The sequence below is a fragment of the Suricata suricatta genome, chromosome 5 (genome assembly GCF_006229205.1).
Source record: "Suricata suricatta isolate VVHF042 chromosome 5, meerkat_22Aug2017_6uvM2_HiC, whole genome shotgun sequence".
NCBI lineage: Eukaryota > Metazoa > Chordata > Mammalia > Carnivora > Herpestidae > Suricata > Suricata suricatta.
This window is the reverse complement of record NC_043704.1, coordinates 4,117,026-4,135,866: the sequence shown is the minus strand read 5'-3', so window position 1 is coordinate 4,135,866 and position 18,841 is coordinate 4,117,026. Positions and strand designations below refer to the sequence as shown.

The window sequence follows — 18,841 nt, the reverse complement described above, 5'->3', positions numbered from 1 at the left end:
TTTCCCCCATGTCTCTGTGTTCTCTCTTACCGTGACAGCAGTCACTGGATTTAGGGTCTGCCCTGCTCCAGAATGACCTCATCAGACCTTAATTGCGTCTGCAGAGACCCTGTCCGAAGCTCGTAGGCGCGTGTGAATTTCAGAGGGCCACCCTTCCACCCACTACGGGCTGGGGGCCGTGGGCTGGGAGCCACTGAGGCTTTCGGGGAACGTTTGTGGGGGCCACGCAGCCAGACGGCCTGCACTCTGGCTCTGTTGGCAGTAAAGGTCCCAGAGATATTTGCAGAGAAGACTCCGGCCTTTTTGGGGTGTCCTTTATGTCGGCAGCGAAGGCGACAGGAAGAATTTGGAGACACCCACCGCTTTTCACCCAGCTGTTCCTAAGCGCGTCCCCTGGGATTTGCTGGACCTGGGTGCCTGGCCGAGGCACCCTGCTGGGCCGGGTGTCATTTCCAAGCATGGCGTGGCCAGGCTCATGGGGGCTGTGCAAGGTCACCGGGGGCTTCCCGGTCTGGTTTCGTGGTGTTCAGGATTCCTTTACGGCCTGTGCTCCGGGGCCAGCCGGACTGCACATTGGGGTTTGGGTTACCAGAGGCTGACCTATGTGAGTCATGTCCTGCCTAAGGTCTCACCCCTCACAACCCTCAAGGTCACAGTCAGAGCAAGGCTGCCGCCCCCTACCAGAGTTGTAGTTCCGCTTGCTTTTCCCTGCGGGAGAAGTCTCTCACCGGTTGCGGAGATTGACAAGGCGGAGTTGGGTGAAATGAGCTCAGCCTGTGCCCACCGGACAGCTGCGTGCTCCTTCTGTCCCAGTTCCCTCACCGGGGCAGCCTGGGGTGACTGTGGTCCGTCCTCCATGCGCTCCTGAGAGCACGGGACACGACTGGTAATCGCAGTGCGTCGGCTGGAGGCGCGGTCCCCCTAAAGGAGTATTTGATCTGGGCCAGCAGATGACCAACGCAGACACTCTGAACTGTCCCAAACACCCGATGGCTCTTCACACCTCGTCTGGGCGGGAGCAGCAAGCAGGTATTTCAGAGAAATGTCCTGAAAGGTCTTGATCACTGTCAGGTGCTGGTTAGGTCGGGTCCTTACTTCCTACACCTGTTGAGTGACTGCTTCACTCTGGCGGCGCTGGGAGCCCCCAGAGACACGGGACGTCCACCGTCGTGCCTGCGGCCTATGGTACATCACTGACCGGGCCACCACTCTGGTCTCCCGCCAGCCCCTTCCCCGAAGCCCCTCCTGGCACAGCGGAGCCCCTGGACCCCCGCTCCAGCGCTGAGTGCCTGGGGCCCCCGGCCGTCCTGGGTGTGAGTTCTGGACGCCTCGCCCTGCGGAAGTCGTGTGAGGGGCCCACCGCTGCCTGGATCTTAGACACCAGTGTGGGGGCCGAGACCTGTGGGGAGGGGCCTGGAACGTACAGGAGGCTGGGCGTCTGCGTGATTCCGACTGCCCAGGTCCCCCGCGTAGGGAGAGGGTAACCCCTCCTTCCCGGCGCTGAGGCCTCGGTCTGCACAGCCTCACGGCCACTGCAGGGTCCTGTAGGGAAGGGGGCCTCCTGTGGCCATCGCTGTGCCGTGGGGCCGTTGGCGGGGGGGCCAAGCAAGGTGCGTGGGCCTGAGGGACCCCAGCGTGTTCTGGAAGAGTCGTGCTGGGCCAGTGCACGGGGAGCTGTCTTCCCAGAAATTGTTTAGAATGCTTCTTGGTGACAGAAGCGCAGAACTCACTAGGTTCGTTCTGCATCTTTCAGATTTGCTCCAGGCTTGTCCTCCGAGGTGTGTTCTAGAAATTGGCCAGTTTGTAGACGCTCCGGAGCCGCCGTCTACACTCGGAGCCGTGTCCATCACATGGGCAGACACACTCTTTAAAAAAACAAATTCTTACTGTTCTTTCTCCTGGTAGTAGGTTTATTTTTCTCTTTTTTCTGGAGCTCACGGCACAGTCGGTTTCTCTTCTGGGCACAGACCTGGGACTGGGGGCCGTTGACAGAGGCCCAGGGAGCATTTGGCTCTAACCGGGCAGGCGCGAGGGGCACACGTCGGCCCTTGTCACCAGATCTCCCACACTGCTCTTGTGATGGAAAAGATAAAGTGTAAGCACGTTCAATCCCGTTTGGGAGACCGTTTCGAGCCCCAGTTCCGCAGCTCTGGCACTTGGGACGAGCATCCCGCGGCACGCAGGGAGAAGCAGTGTGGCCCTCGTGTGGCTGGCCTGCGTTACGACAGCAGTTTCCGTGCCCAGCCCAGAGTCTCGACAGAGGCGTGCAGTTCCCAGCCGCCCCGAGGGCTCGCGCCGGGCTCTGCGCCCGGCCCTGGTGACAGCAGGCAGCCCCCGCTGACGGAGGCCCCGGGAGCGTCCGGGCCTCACCGGGCGTCCGCTCCTCAGAGAAGCCCAGCCTCTTCCCGCGTGTGAGGCCTGCCGGCCCGCGGCGTGCCACCTGTCCACATGTCCGTGTGGGCTCCTAACTCACCGGGCCGCCGCCTTCTTCTTCTTTTTAACGTTTGTTTATTTTGGGGAGAACGCAAGCAGGGGAGGGGCGGAGGACCTGAGGCTGGCAGGCTTGGTGCCAGCGAGTTCCTAGCGTGGGCTCGAACTCCTGAACCGCGAGAGGGCGTGACCTGAGCTGAAGTTGGACGCTCAACCCTGAGTCACCTAGGCACCCCTGTCTTTTTCTTTTTAATGTTTACTTACTTATTTTGAGGGAGGGGGGATCCAAAGTACACTTGCTGCAGCAACCTGATGTGGGGCTTGAACTCACGAACCTGACCTGAGCTGAAGTCGGATGCCTAACTGACTGAGCCACCCAGGCGCCCTGTCTTTTTTTTTTTTTAATATTTATTTTGAGAGAGAGAGCAGGGGAGGTGCAGAGAGAGAAAGAGAGTGAGAGAGAGAGAGAGTGAAACCCAGGCGGGCTCCCTGCTCAACACAGAGCCCGATGTAGGGCTCGAACCCATGTACCTAAGCCGAGATGGAGAGTCAGACATTTAGTGGCCTGAGCCCCTGGGCGCCCCTCACCTGACCATCTCAAGCATTTTCCTCGCCATCCCTCGTCTGTGACACGTTCGTGGCCATGCGGTGTCACTGTTGCTCCTTTTCTGTTGGATATGAAAGTGAAGGGAGCCGCCTTCTGATTGTTGGCCGATCTTTGTCCTTAACAATTGTGATCTTTTAAAGAGTTTCAGGGAAATAGAGTTCTCCCCCGATGAGGGGACAGCGGCCATACCTGGGAGGCCAGAGGGCTGGCTGGCGGCGAGCGTCCACCCCTGCTGCCCCCACGTCGGCCATGGGGAGCTCCGTCTGTGACTGTCGGAGGATACATCACACACGCCTTTTGCTTTCCTCCTTTGCAACCTTGTTACACGTTGGTGACACAGAAAGAGGCGTGCTTGTCCTGGTACCCAGTGCAGGGGCAGTTGCGGTTCTGGGTGGCTTTTCCCAGGAACCCAGGAGTCTGTTGAAGGAGTGTCCCCTGGAGTGCTAGGCTAGGTCGTGATGTGGCCAGGTTGTGGCGGTGGCGAGGGCTTGTGGCCCCAGGCCAGCCCTGGCGGCTGCCGGACGCCCTGCTTTGAGGTCCCACAGGAGCGTGAGGAATATTTTTACGAAGGAGGCTGCCGTCCCCCCTCACAGCCAGGCTCTCCCCTGTGCTAGGAACCCCCCAGAGTTCTTCGGGGTGTGAGGAAGAGGGGCCACCTGCCCGGAGCAGCAGCCGCTGAAATTCCAGTGCAGATTAAACAAACTGCACACTTGAATCCGCGGGGTGACAGCGACCCAGACACGCTGTGTTTTCAGAGCGCTGTGTCCCCGCACGGAGAGTTGTGTTGGAGCCGGGGCCACACTGACAGCCTGTTTGAGGCTCTGCCAGCTCCACGGGAGCCAGAGAGAGCGGCGAGAGGAGCTCCGTGTGATCTGTAGGGCTTGTGTTTTTCTTGCTCTTGTAAGAGATGCATCTGGTCCCGCTGGTCGGGCTTCGTGGAGGAAGTCCCGTTTCTGGGATCGGTGGTGGTCCCATCAGACCGCTTACCCCCTCCCCCCCCCCGTGCTTGGTTTCCTCCCCCGTGACATGGGGACCGAAGGAATCCACGCACGCTAAGCTCCGGACGGGCCGCAGAGCCTGGCATGCTGGAAGAGCTGAGGGGGTGGGGGTGTTGTGACCCCCACGCCGGGGACGTGGGTGAGGACGGGCCTGTCCTCTGTGGCCTGGGCCCCGGGACACGAGCTGCCGTGTGTCACCCTGTCCCTTGCTGTTTGAAGCTGCAGGGAGCCCGGGAGGCAGCGCTGCGGTGGAGGCGGAGCCCAGCCCGTGGGCGTGTAAGGTGTGCTCCGCCACCTTCCTGGAGCTGCAGCTGCTGAATGGTGAGTGCTGGGGAGGGGGGGTGGCGACCGCTGTGTGGCCCCTTCCACGCGGTCCCTGCGGACAGGCGGCAATGCGTGGCCGGCGGGCTGTGAGCAGCTCACCCTGCGATGCCGCCTGTACCCCAGCCGCGGCCTCACCTGCTGTTACACTCAGACTCCACGTTCCCGCCGTGCGCTTCAGGGGCGGTCAAGTCTCTGTTTTATCCGGTCTGCCCGGGGGTGCGCGGCCAGGTGGGCTCCTGGACGCCTCGCTCCGCTGCATGGCCCGAGTACCAGGCCTGTGACATGCGGCACGTGACACGGTGTTTGGGTTTTTGGTTTCTTTCCCTCCCACGCCCCGGCCCCTCGAGGGCGCTGGCCCAGCACACGCCCCCAAACATGGAACGGGGAGACCAGCGGCGCCCAGTTTCCACTGACGGCCGTGCGAGCCCGCTGAGATTCACAGTGGGGAGAACCGGCCATGGCCCAGCCGGGGGCCCAAGCACCCTCGGTCGTCGGAACACCCCTCCCCCTCTGCGCTGCCCTGCCCCCCCAGCCCACCCGAGCCGCACGTGCCCCTGCGTGCGGACCTTGTCAGTTCTTCAGCTCCGGGCCGTCCTGCCTGCCTGCTCGCTGCGGCTCTGGAGCCCCTTCTTCCTGCGAGGTCTTGGACGGCTGTTCTCAGTTGAGAGAAAAGCAAAAGGGGTTTTTGTGCTGTGTTTTTAAAGACAATTTTGTTCATCGGGAGCTGAATTATTTCTCTTTAGAGGCTGCATTTTTAAGTAATCGTATTGTGAATTCCTCATAAAGATGAAAGCGTACGAGTGAGTGCAAAGAGGACAGCAGGTGTCTCCTGGGACACGGCCTCTGGGAGCCACGCTGCCGTGTCGGGACCCCCACGGCGTTGGCGTGCACACGCGTGTGTGCACGTTCCTGGACTTTTTATACAGCCGTGTGCGTGGGTGCCTGGTGGACCTGCCCTGTTTTTATCACCTCGTTTACTTTTAAAATAGTAGTCGCCTTTGGTGCAGCGAAAATGCTTTTGTTTGCAAAAGCGGGGGAAATAGTTAACTGGCCTCCAAGAGGACACAGATCAGCAAGTGAAGTTACAAACAGACGGGCACACAGGACGGGGCGGAGGTGGGCCGCGCTGCGGGCCGCCTCAGCGTCCTGGTGCGCCTGTCCCCTCCTGCAGAGCACCTGCTGGGGCACCTGGACCAGGCCCGGAGCCTGCCCTCGGCCGGCCAGCACGCAGCCGCACCCCAGAAGGAGCCAGACGCGCCCCGGGGGGAGCCTCCCACCGTGCCCAAGAGCGGCAGTGCCCCCAAAGAGCAGAAGAAAAAGCCTCGAAGGGGGAGAAAACCCAAAGCATCAAAGCCTGAGCAGCCGCTAGACATTATAGAAGGCAAGGAGCCGGCAGGTGAGGGCTGGTCCTTGGTTGGGGGGGGGGGGGCAGGGCCGCCAGGTGGCAGAGGTCCTGGGAGGGGGTACGGCAGGTGGGGGAGTGGTCTCAAGAAGGGAGGCCGGCGGGTGGGGGGTGGCCCAGGATGGGGGGCAGCAGGTGGGAAGACTCAGCACAGACAGGCCACATGGAGGGCACCTGGCCTTTCTCCTCCCCCTCAAGCAGCTCTCTGAGAGCACAGTCCCTCTGTGCCGCGGCCGTGACTACAGTGTGCAGACTGACATTGACAGGGGTCCCCGGCGCCCCAGCAGGGCAGAGGGCATTGCCATCTCCCCGGACTCCCTCCTCGTCTGCGGGACTCAGGCTCATCCATCCTGGGATTTCACACGCATACCTCTTTCTGTGCCCGTGTCTTGCACATGGCATGTGGCGTAAGGCCCACCCATGTTGGGTTTCTGGCCTTGGGTCGCTGTCGATGTGCTGCCGTTCCCTCTGCCCGCTGTGCGTGGGCTGTGGCTGGGCCCGTCCTCTGTGATGGGACCCACAGCGGAGTCTGGAGGGACCCTGACCCACTTCTTGGGTGCCCACGACCTCTGCCAGCTCTGCCTGGAGCCCGCAGACTCCTGGTGGGTGTCACGCGTCAAGACAGCACGGGGCGCCAGGGCCCCTCCCTGCCTTTGTACTGACCGTGAGCGCGCTTCTTTGCTGTCTGCTGGAGCCCGGGCTCTGTCTTCTGAGAGCGAGAAGCAGCACTTCCTTCCCAGAGCGGAAAAGAATTCATAGGGAGGAGCAGCCTTCACGGGACGTGGGTTCCCCCGCCCTGCCGCCAGCTCTGAGTTCGTGTTCCACTCGGAACTGAGGGACGGACGGGGTTAACTTCCCCCGGACAGCGTCCCTCTCACTCTCCCACAGGTAGAGAGCTCTCGGTGGTTACTTCCTACTTACTGGTTGCATTAGGACGCGTAGCAGGCGGAGTGGCGGAACCCTCTGGCTGCGTTCTCGGGCGCTGGCTCCCGTAGTGCATCGTCCGAGGCTCGGGCCAGGACGCCTGTTAGTGCGATTGTTTGGCATTTGGCTCTCGTTCAACATGATTCTCTGCTTTTGAACACACTCAGGGTAGTTGTCTGTTTTTAAAAGTTAGTATTTCCAAATCTCTGTTAGGACTAAGTTAACGAGTGTAAAGGTCCCGCTGTGGATCAGAACGTTTTGTTTTGGGTTGGTGTGAAAGGGACTGAAATCGTGTCCCTGCTGCGCTTTTAGAAAATATCACAAATTATAACTTCAGTTTCAAGCCAAGAATAACACGTTGCTTTTTCTGAACAGGTAAATGTGTGGATTCCGAAACATCGCTGGTTTTTCTTTCCTTTTCTTCCCTGTGTGTGTCTTGTGACGCGTGTCTGTGACTTCGGCCTGGCTGAGGTCCGCTGGGTGCCTCGTGTGGGTTTGGTTGTGGCCTGTCCCCTGCCCCCCGTGGTAATACTGCACTCACGTCCCCTTCACGCAGACCAAGTGGCAGAGATCATCACCGAGGTCCCACCGGATGAGCCAGTGACGGCGGCGCCGGATGAGCGGATCATGGAGCTGGTTCTGGGGAAGCTGGCCTCCACTGCGGGCGACGCCAGTTCAGTGCCAAAGTGAGTCCTGCTGCGGCGCCGGGACGGCCCGTGTAGACGGCGGCGGGGGGGGGGGGGGGGCCCCCGGGGGGGGGGGCTGCGGTGCTGGGATGGCCGTGGGGACGGCGGGGGCCCCGAGCGGGGAGGTGCCTCTCCTTGTGGGAAGAAAGGGTGTGCTTGGGAAGTGGCCGGATCCTTCCAGAACTGAGGAGCAAAATAGCACGTTTACCGGGAAGACAGTTAAGCGCAGTTTACCATCTTAGCCACGTCCAGGTGCACAGTTCTGTGCCGCTAAGTGCATCCACATTCTGTGCGGCCTCCAGCACCGTCTGTCTCCAGAACTTTCCATCCTCCTCGACTGAAACTCAGTCCTCATGGAACACTGACTGCCCATGCCCCCCCGTCCCGCACTCCCTCCCATCCCTGTCCGTGAGGACCAAGGCACCTTATGAGAGGTTCCTGGTCTGGGCGCAGCCAGGCCCACTGCTGGTCCTGCCGTGCCAAGCCCGTGGCGCTTGGCATGACATGCTTGGGACTTGTCGTGTTGGAACAGGTGTCGGACTGCCCTTCCGTCCCCAGGCTGTCACTCCTCCGTCCAGGGGCACCTGGGCTGTTTCCACCTTGTGGCTGGTGTGAGCAGCGCTGCTGTTACAGGATAGTTTTGTGTTTTAATTTCTGTAAATTTAACACTGTGCTGTGGTTTTTGGTTTTTTGGGGGGTTTTGTTTTTGTTTTTGTGAACGATGAAAATATTTTGTATTCTAGTTGTCATTCCTGGGTAAATCTCTGCTCTGACGTTGAATAAGCTGCTGATAATTTCTTCTTGGGCTTTATTGGAGGGCCTCTTACTGTTTCCACGACGCACCTGGCCCCGTCCGGTCTGGGAGCCCGTGCAGACCGGGGCCAGGTCACCTGTTCGCTAACCTACCATGACTGCCCAGAGAAAATCTGTCGCTTTCTGTCAGAAAGATGTTTAAATGGGAGAAGAAGTTTTTAAAAATCAGGGTCAGAGAAAGTAGAAAACAGAGCAGAGGCCAGACCGACCAAGAGAAGCTGGGTTTTCCCAGGGCATAAACTGAGAGCATCCTGGTGGCCAGGGTGAAGAGGCAGTCAAGTGTCTGGCCGTACAGAAAACACTGACGATGCCATTGGACACTCAGGGCATGCCCCGTCCAGGGTCCCCTGAAGCCGGGTGGGTGCCTGCGTGCCCACCCTCCTTCCCCGCGGCAAGCCGGCGAGTTTTGGAGAAGTGCCCTCCAAGGTGGTGGTGACCTTGCCCGTCTTCCACAAAGCACGTGGCCCATGTCTTACCAGGTGTCTATCTAACGCAGCAGGTTCCCACATCATCAGAGCGGAGGCCTTGCCCTCAAGCGGAGCCTGCTCCTGTCGAGCCGGCACGGCGTCCGGAGGAAGCTGGTCCGGCAGCTGGGGCAGCTGGGGGAGCACAGGCGGGTCTACCAGTGCAGCATCTGCAGCAAGGTCTTCCAGAACAGCAGCAACCTGAGTAGGCACGTGCGCTCGCACGGTGAGTGCCCGTGGCGCCCGCCCGGGGCTGGGGGAGGTCCGGGGACTCGCCAGAGTCATGAACCAGCTTTGCGTCGGCCCTTAGGTGACAAGCTGTTTAAATGCGAGGAGTGTGCCAAGCTGTTCAGCCGCAAGGAGAGCCTGAAGCAGCACGTGTCCTACAAGCACAGCAGGAATGAGGTGCGTGCGCCCCGGGCTCCGGGCTGGCCTGGGGCAGGGGCCACTGGGAAGGAAGGCGGAGTCACCAGGGTGCGGGAGGAGGTGCAGGGGGCAGGCGGTAGGAGAGGGAGGGTCCCCAAGCGGGCATTCTTCCTGGGCAGGTGGATGGCAAGAGTAAGAACTTGTTCACATTCCCAAATCGTGTAGGAGAGTAGTGGACAGTCACAGAGCAGGACGGTGACAGAGAGCAGGATGGTGACAAAACCAGGACAGTGATGGAGAACAGGACGGTGACAGAGCAGGATAGTGATGGAGACCAGGATGGTGACACAGAGCAGGACAATGACAGAGACCAGGACGGTGACACAGAGTAGGACAGAGACATAGAGCAGGACGGTGACAGAGACCTTGTGCACTTGGATCTGCGAGAGGCAGGTCAAGGTCGGGCCGCCCCGCCCCTCCCCCGACGTGCTGCCCTGTCCCCAGGTGGACGGTGAGTACAGGCACCGCTGCGGCACCTGCGAGAAGACGTTCCGCATCGAGAGTGCGCTGGAGTTCCACAACTGCAGGACAGGTGAGCGGGCTGCCCACGGACACGGCGCTGCACACCGACAGCGCGCTCTCACCCGGCTCCATCCGCGTCCCCTCCCAGCCGAGGCCACGGGTTCTGAAGGAGATGCCGGTGGGAGGGGCCTCTGGACTCCAGGAGATGCTGTGCCCCCCCCCCCCCCCCCCCGTCCTGAGAACGTGGGCAGAGGTGCGGGTGCCCGGGACCACGGGAGCCGTGCCTGGGGGGGCGGGTGTGAGGATGGGAGCGCCGCCTCGCTGGCTGGAAGGCTCCCCTCCGCCGTCCGCGCTCGCCACCCGCCGAGCCCGCCGGCGCCCAGGACAGACCGTGGTGGTTTTCTCTGAGCCTGCTCTGTCCCCAGTCCCGAGAGCACAGGACCAGCTCGCTTACTCACGTGGCCACCCGCCAGCACACTTGCAGCACAGACCTGTAGCCAAGGGGCCTGGGTGCCCGTCGCAGGCCCTGGCTGAGCTCAGGCTCCCCCCAGAAGGGCGTCAACGGAGCACTGGGTGGGTGAGGGGGTCCAGCATGGCCGAGAAGGTGGGCGGCTCAGACACCTGTCAGCCTGGCCTTCGGTTCGAACCCCCTTCCTGTCGGCCCCTCCGTGCACCGCCTGTACCTGCTAGTTCTCACCCCCCATTTCTCAGAGACCCTTTAACCGGCATGAGCTGAATATCCCCTGGCCGCCCACGGGGCCAGCTCCCGCCCCCAGGCACCTGCTGGCCCCCGTGTTTGCTCGGGTCCAAAGGCTTTGGTCTGCAGCCAGGGCTCGTTCCTCCACGGCGCCCCGCCCCCGAGACAGGGCCCTGCCGAGGGCGGGCAAGTCTCTTTTCTCCTGAGCTCTGCCTGCTCTGCGCCAGCCACGGCATGGAGTGGTGGCCTTGGAAGCCTCCAGGCGCACTGGCAGTGTGCTGCGCATGTGCATTCTGAGCTGTGCACCCCAGGAGTGCCCTCAAATCTGGGGCACAGCCCCCCCGCTGTTTCCAGGGTCAGGAGCCTCGGCTGCGTTCTTGGCCCGAGTCAGGTTGGCGCCCCACGTGGCCACTTGCGGCTCTGCGTGAGTGCAGAGAAGTCCCAGGCCCTCCCAGGCCCTCCGGTGTTTGGTGGGGTAGCCTCCACCCCAGGGGCACAAGTTGGTCTCTTTTCATCTCTGTGTCTCTGGACACAAATGGAACAAAGTAATAGAAGAACTCAGAGCAGCTCTTGGTACATGTCAGCTAAAGGGCCTGTTAAACCAGGCCTTCCTTTCATTACATGGAAATAACCGTAGCAGTGAATTAAGGTATATCTTCTCTCTCATCTCCAAGGTTAGAAGTTTCAGATGGAAAAGGAAGAACAATGGGGCGCTTGGGGGGCTCAGTCAGTTAAGTGCCTAACTTCGGCTCAAATTAGGATCTCACGGTTCGTGGGTTCGAGCCCCGCGTCGGGCTCTGTGCTGACAGCTCAGAGCCTGGAGCCTGCTTCCGATTCTGTGTCTCTCTCTCTTTCTGCTCCTTCCTGCTCGTGCTGTTTCTCAAAAATAAACATTAAAAAAAGTTAACAACAACAAAAAAAGAGAACAGAGTAACTTGGACCCGATCTCACTCAAGTCACAGATGAGTTGCACTCAGTCTCCTGTTTCCCACAACGTTCGAGTTAGGAGGGCATGTCTTCTGGAGCCGTGGGACCCTAGAGTTATATGCGTCGGGGAAACTTGCTGACGTGTGGACCACAGGGTTCTCCCCGGGCGCTGCTCGGCAGGGCCTGTCCTTCTGCAGCAGAGGCTCACATCCAAGCACCCCACCCCGGTCCCTGTCCCCACACTCGCACCGGGTCCCATTCGCTCTTAGTTGCTGCATTTTATTGAAACATAAACGTAGACCTGGTGGCAGGTTATCGTTGGGACCAGGCGCCCGTCTGGACTCCTGCACTGGTGACGTGTGTGTGCATCGGTGGGAACAGCCACCTGCAGTGTGGCAGGCTGGTCCTGGAAAGCTTAGCCATCAAGGACAGTTAGGAGTGCAGGCACGGGGTGGCACTTGGGACAGAAAGCTGAAGCTCTGGGGACAGCGCTGTACCTTCCATGGCTCTCAGGTCCCAGAGACCTGTGTGTGTGTGTGTGTGTGTGTGTGTGTGTGTGTGTGTGAGAGAGAGAGAGAGAGAGAGAGAGAGAGAGAGAGAGTGTGTATGGGGGGGGGGTGCCTCCCAATGAGGCACCTAGAGCAAGACAGTCCTGTGAATGGTGGCGGAAATCCGGCATTTGTGCGTGTGGGATGGGGAGGTAGCAGAAAAGGGGCAGGTGACAGGTGGGGGCTCAGCCTGGGGCCAGAAGGACACAGCTTCAGGGTCGGGGCTGCAGTGAGGGTGGGTGGAGGGTGAGGGCCAAGTCGGTGGTAGGTCAGCCCTCTCTCATGCAGAATCACGCCCGGATGACTGGGGGCGTGGGGGGCGGGGGTGACTGTAGGGGTGGCCTGGCAGTGACAGAGAGCAGCTGGTGTCTGTCTTCCTCAGCGAGGCCCAGCCGGCTCAGCCATGGGCTGCTGCAGTGCAGACGATGGCTTTTCCTAGCCGTGGGGCCCTCGTGCGCCTCTGCCTGTCACCGGGGCCTCCTTGCCATTCCCACAGCCAGGATGCCGATCCTGCATTCGGTGTCATTTACCTAAAAGTTGCCGTGTGTCTGCTTGCTCTCCGGACAGATGACAAGACGTTCCAATGTGAGATGTGTTTCAGATTCTTCTCCACCAACAGTAACCTCTCCAAGCACAAGAAGAAGCACGGGGACAAGAAGTTTGCTTGTGAGGTCTGCAACAAAATGTTCTACCGCAAGGACGTCATGCTTGACCACCAGCGGAGGCACCTGGAAGGTGAGCACCGGCCCTGGGCGGGGCTCGGGGGCGGGGTGAGCGCTGGCCCTGGGCGGGGCTTGGGGGCGGGGCGTGGTGGGGCGGGCGGGCGCCCTCCCCTGTGCCGAGGGACCGGCCACACCCACCATCTGCCACCTCTGTTTCCTCTGGCAGAGAGGTGCCTAGGGGGCTTAACAGTGCTGTGTCAGCGGGAACGCTTGGAAACGTCCTGAAGGTTCCATGGTGGGGAAAGAGTCTAAACAAAACCTGATTTTTTAAAATAATTTTTTAATGGTTATTTATATTTGAAAGAGCATGAGCGGGGGAGGAGAGGGAAGAAGAGAGGGAAACACAGAATCTGAAGCAGGCTCCAGGCTCTGAGCTGTCGGTGCAGAGCCCGATGTGGGGCTTGAACTCACAAACTGTGAGATCATGACCTGAGCTGAAGTCAGATGCTTAACCGACTGAGCCACCCAGCTGCCCCCAAAAACTGATTCTTCATAAGATTGAATACTATGCATTCATTAAGAGCATTTAGTGCTTCAGTATGAGAGTAGGGGAGAAACGGCATATGAAATTGTGTACGGGGTGTGCTTTCAGCCTCGTGCATGGAGCAGAATGTTCTGGGCAGGTGCTGTTGTCCAGGGCCCTAAGTAGTTTCTCCCTCATTCCACATCCTCCTCCCTCCAGGCCCCAGATGGCCCAGGGGGGCCGGGGGGCTGCCTGTCCGTGTGGCAGGTCCCCAGGAAGCCAGGTGCAGGAAGAGGACGGACGTCAGTGGGGTCGGTTACGGGGTGGACGTGAGGAGTGGGTGGCCCCACAGGGCGGGCTCTGAGCTGCGCAGACAGGAGCCCCGAGTGGGAAGGCACGGGACCGGCTGTGGGGATGCGCCCGGGCTTCGGGTGATGCCCAGACTCTGTTTTGGAGCCGCTCAGTCAGACCCTCTTGCCATCGGCATTCTAGTTGTGTAATCCTGGCTTTTCCTCTAGAAGCCCCTTGTCTCTTGCTGACCAGCTGTCAGTAAGTGACACCCACCGACCGGAGCACCTGTCTATGAAAGTTCAAAAAGAATCATTTTATAAAGAATTGCAGATGAGGTACATGCTTGGTGAAAAAGAAAGCAGAATCATGTGAGAAGTGTAACTATCCCGCACAAAGATGTGTGTACACGCGTCAGTGTGCCTTTTCAAAATAAGGCGGGTCACATATGTGTAATTTTTGCATCCGGTTTTTTCACCTGTATGTCTTTCCGGCAGCTTCATGAGATCTGTTTCCCTCTGTGACCCGTAGGTGGCGCACTTGCGCCTCCAGCCAAACCTGGCACCCACTTAGTGTAGTGACTGGATGGCCTTGGGCGAGCCACTGTGCCTCAGTTTCCTCACCTATGCAGCGGGAACAGGCTTTCTGCCCGACACTGTAGGCTGGCGGGTGGCTGAACCAGACCCTGCTGGTAAAGCCGGTCGCCGTCAGTGCTGCCCTCAGGGTTCCCCGATGGACAGGTTCCTGGGCTTGATTTTACCGCGTTTTACAACAGATAAGACAGTCAGATCATTTACTGCAGGAACAAACTAACTCATTCCATGGTGTTTTCTTTTTCACGGGAGCATAGTCCCAACCACTGCTTCAGATCTGATGCGTTTTATGCCACTGGGAACCTTCTGGAGAATGATGTATTCATGTCAGCTTGCTGGGTGGTCTTCAGTCCAGCTCTGCATTCACACCATGGGATGCAGGAATGTTCCAGAATGGGTCATCTGTGTAGAAGGAAACGTGAGAGAATAACTCTCTTTTCCTCTAAGATTACCTGTTAGAAGTGCAAACTTCTAACAATCTGTTTTGATCCCAGTTAAGAACAGTTATGTCTTAAAACCGCAAGGGGCTTACCGTCATTGGTCATTATCTCCCTGATCAACCGATTTAGTTTGCGAGGATAAATAGTGGTGTCTTTTTAATAAAAAAACGTCACGCCTCAGAATCCGACCTTTGCCTTGGGACTCGAACGAAAGCCCTTTCCCTGGCGTCAGCACCGGGCAGCCCTCCTACACTTAAACCTCCACACCCGCACTGCCTGCACCGCCAAACGCTTCAGATGCGCGGACTGTGCCGCCGACTCCCGGGGGCACACGCAGCTGTTCCTCCCTGGAGCTGGTCGGAGCAGCATAGTGTGGCCGCGTCCCGGGCCAGGCTCCGCTCTCGCACTCACTGTCCAGCGGCCACGCTGGCCTTGCGGCAGGTGTCCGGCGTGCGCGCTGTGCTCACTCTCTCGCTCGGGGGCCGGCATTCCAGGCGTGCGGCGGGTGAAGAGGGAGGACCTGGACGCCGGCGGCGAGAACCTGGTCCGCTACAAGAAGGAGCCCTCGGGATGCCCCGTGTGTGGCAAGGTGATGCTCCGGTGTGGCTAACACCAAGTTTTTGCTGCTTCTGACCCCTTCTTGTCTTTACCGTCTGCCTTGACCTACTGGCCCTGCCCCTCCCCTTCCCAGGTGCCCCTCCCCATCTGTCGAGTCAGCTTCCCACCCAGCACCCCAGAGCTGTGGTCATGGGGTGGTTGGTCCCGGGTCACCATGAAAATAGTAGCCACCTGTTCCTTGTCAGTTGCGCCCCTTCGCTCACCTCCCGAGTCCTCCTGGAGCGCGTGGGGCAGACAGGCTCGGGACACCTGTGCTCAGGGTCTCCGTGGCCCCCAGGACTGGCCGTCCGGACAGAGACTCCCAGACCAGCGGAGCCCTGCAGGTGGCCTCTGCTGCCATCTTGTCCTCTGAGCTATGTGACGGAGGCCGCAGGGCCACCGCGTGCCAGCCCGGCCCCAGCGGGCGAGGGGAGGCCAGTGCCTGAGTCTCCACGTCCATCACGCAGCTGGAAACGGCACGGTGGGACAGTGCACGCGGCCTGTGCCGAAGCTCGGGGCACAGGGGAGGGGACTCTTCTTGGATGCCAGTTTTCAGAAAAGCGCGGCTGTTTCTGTTTACTGGCTGCATAGGCCACGTCCCGGTGACACAGTGAAGGGAGGGAGTCCCGTGGCGGTGGAGTCGGCAGGATGGTTGGGTCTCTGCGATCACGCAGGACCGTGCGTAGACAACTGTGCGCTCTGGTCTGCTGGTCGCCCTAGCAGCCGGGAGGGGTCCGGGGGAGCCGGCCCCGCTTGTGCGGCTGCTCAGGCCCCGCCCCCGCCCGCAGGTGTTCTCCTGCAGGAGCAACATGAACAAGCACCTGCTGACGCACGGCGACAAGAAGTACACGTGCGAGATCTGCGGCCGCAGGTTCTTCCGCGTGGACGTGCTCAGGGACCACATCCACGTCCACTTCAAGGTGCCGGCGCCGCCCTGTCCGTGGGCTCGCAGCAGGCGTGGTGGGCCCTCAGGGCCAGCACCCTGAATGCTCCTCAGCTTGGCTCCATCCCCTCTCTTCACTTGGGCTTTTTCGACCCTCACCGCACCCATCAGAGTCCCCTCTGCTGGACTCTCCAGCAGTCCCTCCATTCTGAGTGTCTCCCAGGGGAGGGGTTGGGGGGCAGCAGTGGAGATGGGGTCGTCTTCAGGGGCAGAAGTGCTGATCCAGGCAGCGAATGAGGAAGCAGTAGGTGGTGGCCAGGCCAGCGGAGGATGGTGAGCCCGTGTGCGCTCGGAGCCGCCTGCCCGCAGCGCAGGACCCCTGGCAGGCCTGGCCTGAGTGCGGGTTGGGGTTTCACCGAGAAGGTGTGAGTCAAAGGCGGGTGTGTGTGTGTGTGAAGCATGAGTGTGAGAGTCTTCCCAGTGCAGGTGCTGAGCCACATGGAAGGACCCAAGAGTATCTGGGAGCTTTAGTTGGGGGCAGGGGCGGGGGGGGGGCGGGTGTTGGCACTTAGACCCTACTGGGACCTGGGATGCGAGTCTGTCCCCTCCTGAGCCTCTGTTTCTCACCTGTCATGGAAACACGGCTTCCTGAGGATTAAATTGGGCCCAGCGCAGTGAAGAGCCTGGCGGTGTGAGCACCCACCCGCGGGTGTGCGACTCTGGTCAGGGGCTTAGGCGCCGACAGCAGGCTGGGGTCCAGTGCCTGCCCTCCGACGGCGGGCTGGGGTCGCTGCTGGCTGTGAGGAACCCGTCAGCGCTTCTGTGCCCGTGCGGGAAGCCGGACCTTGCCGCTGTGTTTTCCAGGACATCGCGCTGATGGACGACCACCAGAGGGAGGAGTTCATCGGCAAGATCGGCATCTCCTCGGAAGAGAATGACGACAACTCGGACGCCAGCGCGGACTCGGAGCCTCACAAGTACAGCTGCAAGCGGTGTCAGGTAGGGGCCGGCCCACGGGAAGGAGGCTCCTCCGGCAGACGGATCGGGTGGCTTCTCTGGGGTGGTGGGTGCGGCTCTCCCTCTGCGCACGGACCGCGGTTCAGAGCCTCTGGTGGCTGGTCTGCGTGCAGTGTGCGACTGACCCGGGTTGGGGGTAGTGGGGAACCCCTCTCTGGAGGCCGTGCAGGGTGGGGGTTGGGGAGGCCCATCTCGAGCCGGATGGCACATGCTCATTTCCTTGCCTCATGAGCGCTGGGCCCGCCTTAGGCGTCCCTGCTCGGGAAAGATGCAGTTCGCTCCCTGCCTAGTGCGGGTTCCCGCTCAGCTGCGCATGCGTCAGGGCACTTGGCTGTGCGGTGTCAGGGAGGCCGCGCCGTGGGGAGCAGGAGAGGGCCCAGGTGCTGGCGCGTCTGGAGGGGGGAGCAGCTGGCCTGCACGTTGCCCGCCTACCCCTGCCCCACACAGTTCAGTTGCCTGGCACTGGCCCTGCCCTCAAGAGTCCTTGCTGTCCGACCTGGGTGGCGGGCTGTCACCCTGCCTCGGCGCTGGAGGGCGGGAGGCCGAGCGCGGGTGTGAGTGGTGCACCTGTCGGCAGCTGACCTTCGGCCGCGGGAAGGAGTACCTGAAGCACATCATGGAGGTGCACAAGGAGAAGGGCTACGGCTGCAGCATCTGCAACCGCCGCTTCGCCCTGAAGGCCACCTACCACGCCCACATGGTCATCCACCGGGAGAACCTGCCGGACCCCAACGTGCAGAAGTGAGGCCTCGCAGGGCTGGGGCTCCAGGGCCTGGCACGATGCCAGAGGGGGCGTGTTCCTTGCGGGAAGTCAGGTGCTCCGCGGGGAGTGTGTCTCCCCTGGGAGCCCCATGGCCGGGGCTTGAGGGCAGCATGCTTGCCTCCCTAATCCCGCTTGCGGTGGGTCCTGCCTCCCTCACCCCCCTGGCTTCACTGCACAGGTCGGCAGTGCCGCAGCGTAACAGTGCGGTTCTAGGCTTGCATGCGGGACTCCAGGCACCCCGTTTCCCCACTGTGATTAGGTCCCCGGGGCGCGGCATTGGGCTGTGGCCCGTGGTCAGTGCCATGTTCAGGAGCGAGCGGGCCACCCTGTGTAGAGGCCAGAGTGGTCAGCTCGGGCTGCGGGAACACGGCCGTGGGCCGCCCGCACGGTGAGGACGTGCGAGGTCAGCCCTGCACCCCGCAGTGTGAGATCAGGGGCCGCAGGGCCGCTTCCTCTGGAGGCCACAAAGGGGCAGCTGCCCCGGGCTTCCCACCTCCCTCGGCCCCCTGTGCACATCTGTGTCCCAGTTTCCCCTTCCGGTGAGGACATCAGCCATCCTGGCGTAGGGCCGCCCTGATGACCCTATGTTTCACTTCATGACCTCTGTGCAGACCATTTCCACGTGGGGTCATATTATGGAGGACGGAGTCAGGCCTCCAGCCTGTAGAGTTTGAAGGGTGCACAGTTCAACCCGTATCAGAGGCTGAAATGTTTGTGTCTGGTGCCCTCCACGTGGCCTCTTTGTTGCAAGCCCTTTGTGAGGACGGGCCTCGGGGCCGGTCCTGAGGCTCGCGTCTACTTGCAGGTACATCCACCCCTGCGAGATCTGCGGGCGCATCTTCAACAGCATCGGGAACCTGGAGCGCCACAAACTCATCCACACAGGTAGCGCCCTGCCGTGGGACCGGGGCAGGCCCGGGGTGTGTGCTGCCCCGCCGCGGGGGCCTGGCCCCACGCTCCCTGCTGTGGCGCGCACGGACACACACACACACACACACACACACACACACACACCCATCCATCCATCCACCCACCCACCCACCCCCCCGCCTCCGCGCGTTCTCTGGCCTCCCCTGTCGGTGCGTCCTTGCCGCTGCCTCCGTCCCCAGCTAGGTCCCCTGCCCCGTGGTCGAGGTGGCTCCTGGGGACCTTCTTAGGGGTACAGAGCCCAAGCAGAGGTCCCGTGGGGGTCGCAGGTCGAAATGCTGGTGTGCTTGCAGGTGTGAAAAGCCACGCCTGCGAGCAGTGCGGGAAGTCATTCGCGCGGAAGGACATGCTGAAAGAGCACATGCGCGTGCACGACAACATCCGGGAGTACCTGTGCGCCGAGTGCGGTAAAGGTACGCGGGGGCGGGGCGCCGCGGGGG

At 61.0% G+C, this 18,841-nt stretch overlaps 1 protein-coding gene across 1 annotated transcript in view; it reads left to right on the top strand.

The window, feature by feature from the left end:
- PRDM15 (PR/SET domain 15) overlaps positions 1 to 18,841 on the top strand; it is a 47,466-nt gene that overhangs the window by 10,574 nt on the left and 18,051 nt on the right. Inside the window, exons 6-18 of the mRNA XM_029940619.1 lie at positions 4,255 to 4,356; positions 5,531 to 5,755; positions 7,242 to 7,371; positions 8,684 to 8,874; positions 8,959 to 9,053; positions 9,519 to 9,606; positions 12,276 to 12,443; positions 14,709 to 14,803; positions 15,600 to 15,731; positions 16,559 to 16,693; positions 17,289 to 17,452; positions 18,280 to 18,359; positions 18,695 to 18,814. Of these exons, the coding sequence (XP_029796479.1) occupies positions 4,255 to 4,356; positions 5,531 to 5,755; positions 7,242 to 7,371; positions 8,684 to 8,874; positions 8,959 to 9,053; positions 9,519 to 9,606; positions 12,276 to 12,443; positions 14,709 to 14,803; positions 15,600 to 15,731; positions 16,559 to 16,693; positions 17,289 to 17,452; positions 18,280 to 18,359; positions 18,695 to 18,814 (1,725 nt within the window). The remainder of the gene's footprint in view (positions 1 to 4,254; positions 4,357 to 5,530; positions 5,756 to 7,241; positions 7,372 to 8,683; positions 8,875 to 8,958; positions 9,054 to 9,518; positions 9,607 to 12,275; positions 12,444 to 14,708; positions 14,804 to 15,599; positions 15,732 to 16,558; positions 16,694 to 17,288; positions 17,453 to 18,279; positions 18,360 to 18,694; positions 18,815 to 18,841) is intronic.